The 3,940-nt window shown below is 41.7% G+C and overlaps 1 protein-coding gene across 1 annotated transcript in view; it reads right to left on the bottom strand.

Moving 5' to 3' along the window:
* Positions 1-1,554: 1,554 nt before the first annotated feature.
* Positions 1,555-3,940, bottom strand: part of LOC107285563 (asparagine--tRNA ligase, cytoplasmic-like) — a gene marked incomplete at its 3' end in the record, with an annotated part of 10,429 nt that continues 8,043 nt past the window's right edge. The window contains exons 5-6 of the mRNA XM_015813768.1: positions 3,547-3,636; positions 1,555-1,633 (exon numbers count right to left, since the gene is read on the bottom strand). Coding sequence (XP_015669254.1) covers positions 1,555-1,633; positions 3,547-3,636 — 169 coding nt within the window. The remainder of the gene's footprint in view (positions 1,634-3,546; positions 3,637-3,940) is intronic.

Here is a 3,940-nt window from a genome sequence, read left to right as displayed (position 1 = left end):
AAAACAGTGGGGTTCAGAAAGAATAACGAGGCAGTTATTCCGTGGATAGAGTTTCTAGGAATTTACTTCCTACTGTTTTCACAGAACTCTGATCACCTCTCAGTATCTTTTCCCAGCTTAACATTCAGCCCTTGATCTTCTAGATCACTATTTCTCAACCTTGGCAGGTTTAAGATGTGTGGCCTTCAATCCCCCCCCCTCCAAATATCCATGCTGGCTGAGGAATTCTGTGTGTTGAAGTCCATACATCATAAAGTTGCTGAGACTGAGAAACACCGTTATACAGTAGTCCTCACTTATTGACTGCAATTGTCATGGTGGGCTCTGATTTGAAGAAGACTTATTACAAGAAGACAGAGCCAGTTCCAGAAAGGCTGATAGACAATGATCAACCAGCTCCAGCACCACCAGACGGACTGCCATCTAAGCAGGCAGGCCAGGCCAGTAATCAGCAAACCCAGCTGCTATTGTTCTCTGACGATGAGGACCTAAATTTACCGCCCCATCCTAACAAAGCGCTTGGCGGGCTGCAAAGAGAGTAGAGCACAGACACTCTGCAAGACTACTGATGCAGAAGGAGTCCTACCCCATTAAATTACCTACACCAGGGCTGCTTCTATTAAAACAGAGCAACAACAGTTTTGCTTGATAACAACCACTTATTAGCTCCCACTCCATGTCTCTTGACTTGTGAAACTCACACCTCTGACTTTGAACCCAAAATGGCTAATGATTTATCTACAAACTCCAATCTTCGGACTCCACCTGCCTACTCTTCTACGTGCCATTTTGATTTGGAATTCTTGTATGCCAAACTTGCTAAACCTCTTGGGGGAGGGGAGATTGTCTCTATGCTGCAAGTCTGTGTTTGCAAGCCTCATTTAGCAAAGAGGGGGGAAAAAACATCTCTTTGCAAGGATAGCAACTGCGCCCTGCAACTCCATTGCTAAGCAATGTGATCATCAATTGCAACATCACACAATCACCCCAACTTATGTCAATTCTGGCTGTGGCTGTGAAGCAAATTACTCAGTCAGTAAGCCGGATTTCATGTGACTGCAACTTCCTCCCAGCTTCCCCATTGGCTTTGCTTGTTGGAAGTTAGCTGTGAAGGTCACAAATTGTGATCATGAGACCACAGGATGCTGCATCCGTCATAAGTGCGTGCCGATGGCCACTTGCCCTAATCACAATTATATGGTTGTGGGGACACTACAATGGATGGAACTCCAAAGACTGGTCCTAAGTCTCCTGTTTCAGTGTCATCGTAACTTCAAATAGTTGCTGAACAAACGATCAGTAAGTGAGGACTACATATAGATGCTTATGATTGAATGGATTAGTTTCTTTGAGAAAGTTGTATTTCTTGCCATATGGCTGAGTAGACAATTTACCCTCATCAATTCACCTCCAATTTATATTCCATCATGCCTGCAGCCCACAGGACAGCTGGTAGGGGCAAACGTCACTTTCCTAGTTGGGAGTGACACTTGCGAGCATCAAAACATTTAGAGCTTCTGGAAAAACCCTTCCCCCGTGCAAGATGGTACTCACCCTGCCGACGCAATCGATGGACCCAACCAAACACCTTTACTCTCTCCCCTCTGTAGGCTTCCAGGGCACAAATCTTCACCTGTAAAAAGACAGGTAATTTAATATATAAAGAGACAGGCTGCCAATTCAGAATCCAGAAGACATCAGAATCTTCTAAGATGCATTCAGAATCTGGTGCTACTGATGTTCTCCTAGCCAGAGGTTATTCAACCCCCATTCAAAGCTTAGGATGCTGAGGCTCCAACTGCTACTTGCCCTAAACAGGAATCAGCTAACTTCTCTCATTAATTACACAAACTAACTATACAGGCAGGAACAATAACAGCCATATTAGTCATTAGTAACATGCATGCAAAAATCCCCATTGCTATGGAAATCCACTTTGGGTTTGGGTTTGGGTTAGCCCTCCCCCCCCTAAAATCATTAAGAAAAATCAATGTGACAACATAGTTCAGAGAGGTGTACTATAGTTAGGGGGATGTGTATATTACCCTCAGATATCTTCTTTATAATGGAGATATGGGCTTCCCTGTGCAAATCAATCTGATTTGCATCAGGGAATTTCTACAGTACAACTGGAACCTCTTCTAATAGACCTGCATATCCCTCTCATATGGTTACAGGGAAAAAATCAGTCCGCCAGGATACTACCAAACTTTCACTCTATCTCCTTATCGATTTACCACTCGTATCACTGGCCTTCATCAAAAAAAGACTGCTGCCACCCCCTATACACATACACACACATATACTTTATGCCTGTGCTCCAGATCTGGAAAAAAAATGGCTAAGATAGTAAATGGACTTTCTAAATTTCCACAAGATCAGTTTGGCAGCTTCTATGAAGGCACATAGCCAAAATGATGCAGCAAAGACTGCACAACTGGAATTTGACAGAGTCCCTCAATTACAATTTTCTGAGTCAATGCGCACAAGATCCCTTCTGATCATCCAGCCATGCCATCAAGGCTAGATCCTGTTATTTCTAGGGAATAAACACAGGGTAGATTTTAATCTGCACTGAGTAACTGCCAGCATGTCAGCTCAGAATCTGCAAACGGGCATCCACAAAAGGAAAACCAAAAAATGAGACAAGATGGCGGCTGCATTTAAAAAGGATGGAGTTTCAACTGCAGTTTTGACTTTTTAAATGTCCTCCCTGGGGTGGGCACTCTGATTTGAAAGGATATTACTTTCCACTTGAGGATACTTTCAATATAGCTGGATTTTCACCTTCACAAAGAGCTACAGAGCTAGAAATATACTCTAGTATAGAGTCTTCCCAAATCAGATACAATCTCAACACCTCAACTACCCTAGACACCTGGAGAGTGCCAGAAGATCAGAGGCTGTTTTATATTCAGTTTCTTGCAAAATTCTCCCACCAACCCAGTACCTGGCTGGGAATTCTGGAAGTTACAATTCCAAAATTTGCTGGGGAAAACTTGACTGTGGTTCTCTTAAGTCAATTCAGAATTACATTGGTCTTCTTTCACCTCTCCCATTGGAAAAATTTGGTGTAGGCCACTGTCTAGGACCAGGATAGATCTGGAATTTGGGGTGGGTATTGTAAATAAACTCATAAAATGGGCGAGACAGGAGATATGCCAAATACACCAAAGGACACAGTCAACCATAAACCTTTCATTTAAAAGTCAAAATTAGTTCTCACAAACACTCTTTCCCACCATAATGTGACCCCAGAGAAATTCTGCAACATGAATGATGCCAGAGGCTAGCATTTGGCTATCCTTTGAAGAAGATGGCAGTTTAGAAATGTGAGATATAAACAAACAAACAAATAAATAAATAAATTTAAAGTATAAATGAGTCTGGTGGGGTAGGGAGGAATATGGAGGCAGACCGAGTCTGCAGATACCATGTTATCTATCCCTGTGCCGTCAAGTTAATTTCCACATACATAAACGTACCATTTTCCCCAACATGTTGCAAGTTCACAATGTACTTTGTATTCCTGAGGATGTTACTCACACATTTGGGCTCTGGGAGACTGAGGTCTTTCTTAATGATAATTTTCTTTGCTTCCTCCAAATTCTTTTCACGTCGCAAAAAATCTTCTGCCTAGATTAGATTTGGGGATTTGATTAGAAAAAAAGTTGACCTAAAGGTTTGGGGCATATCACCTATGATATGTGGCTTATCCTGATGTAAGAACAAAGCCAATGTCAAAAACTATGGGACCGAAATATTAAATTTACTAAAGCAGCTGCATATAAGGAAAACCTATATAAAATGTTTTATAGATGGCACATGACACCAGTTAGATTAGAGAAAATGTTTAAAAATGTATCAAATATGTGTTGGAAATGTAAACAACAACCAGGCACTTATTACCATCTCTGGTGGATATGTCCTAATGCTAAAA

Source organism: Protobothrops mucrosquamatus, unplaced genomic scaffold (assembly GCF_001527695.2).
Source record: "Protobothrops mucrosquamatus isolate PMUCROS unplaced genomic scaffold, P.Mucros_1.0 scaffold_74, whole genome shotgun sequence".
Classification (NCBI taxonomy): domain Eukaryota; kingdom Metazoa; phylum Chordata; class Lepidosauria; order Squamata; family Viperidae; genus Protobothrops; species Protobothrops mucrosquamatus.
Note: the sequence above shows the minus strand (reverse complement) of the source record. Positions and strands in the feature narration are given on the sequence as shown.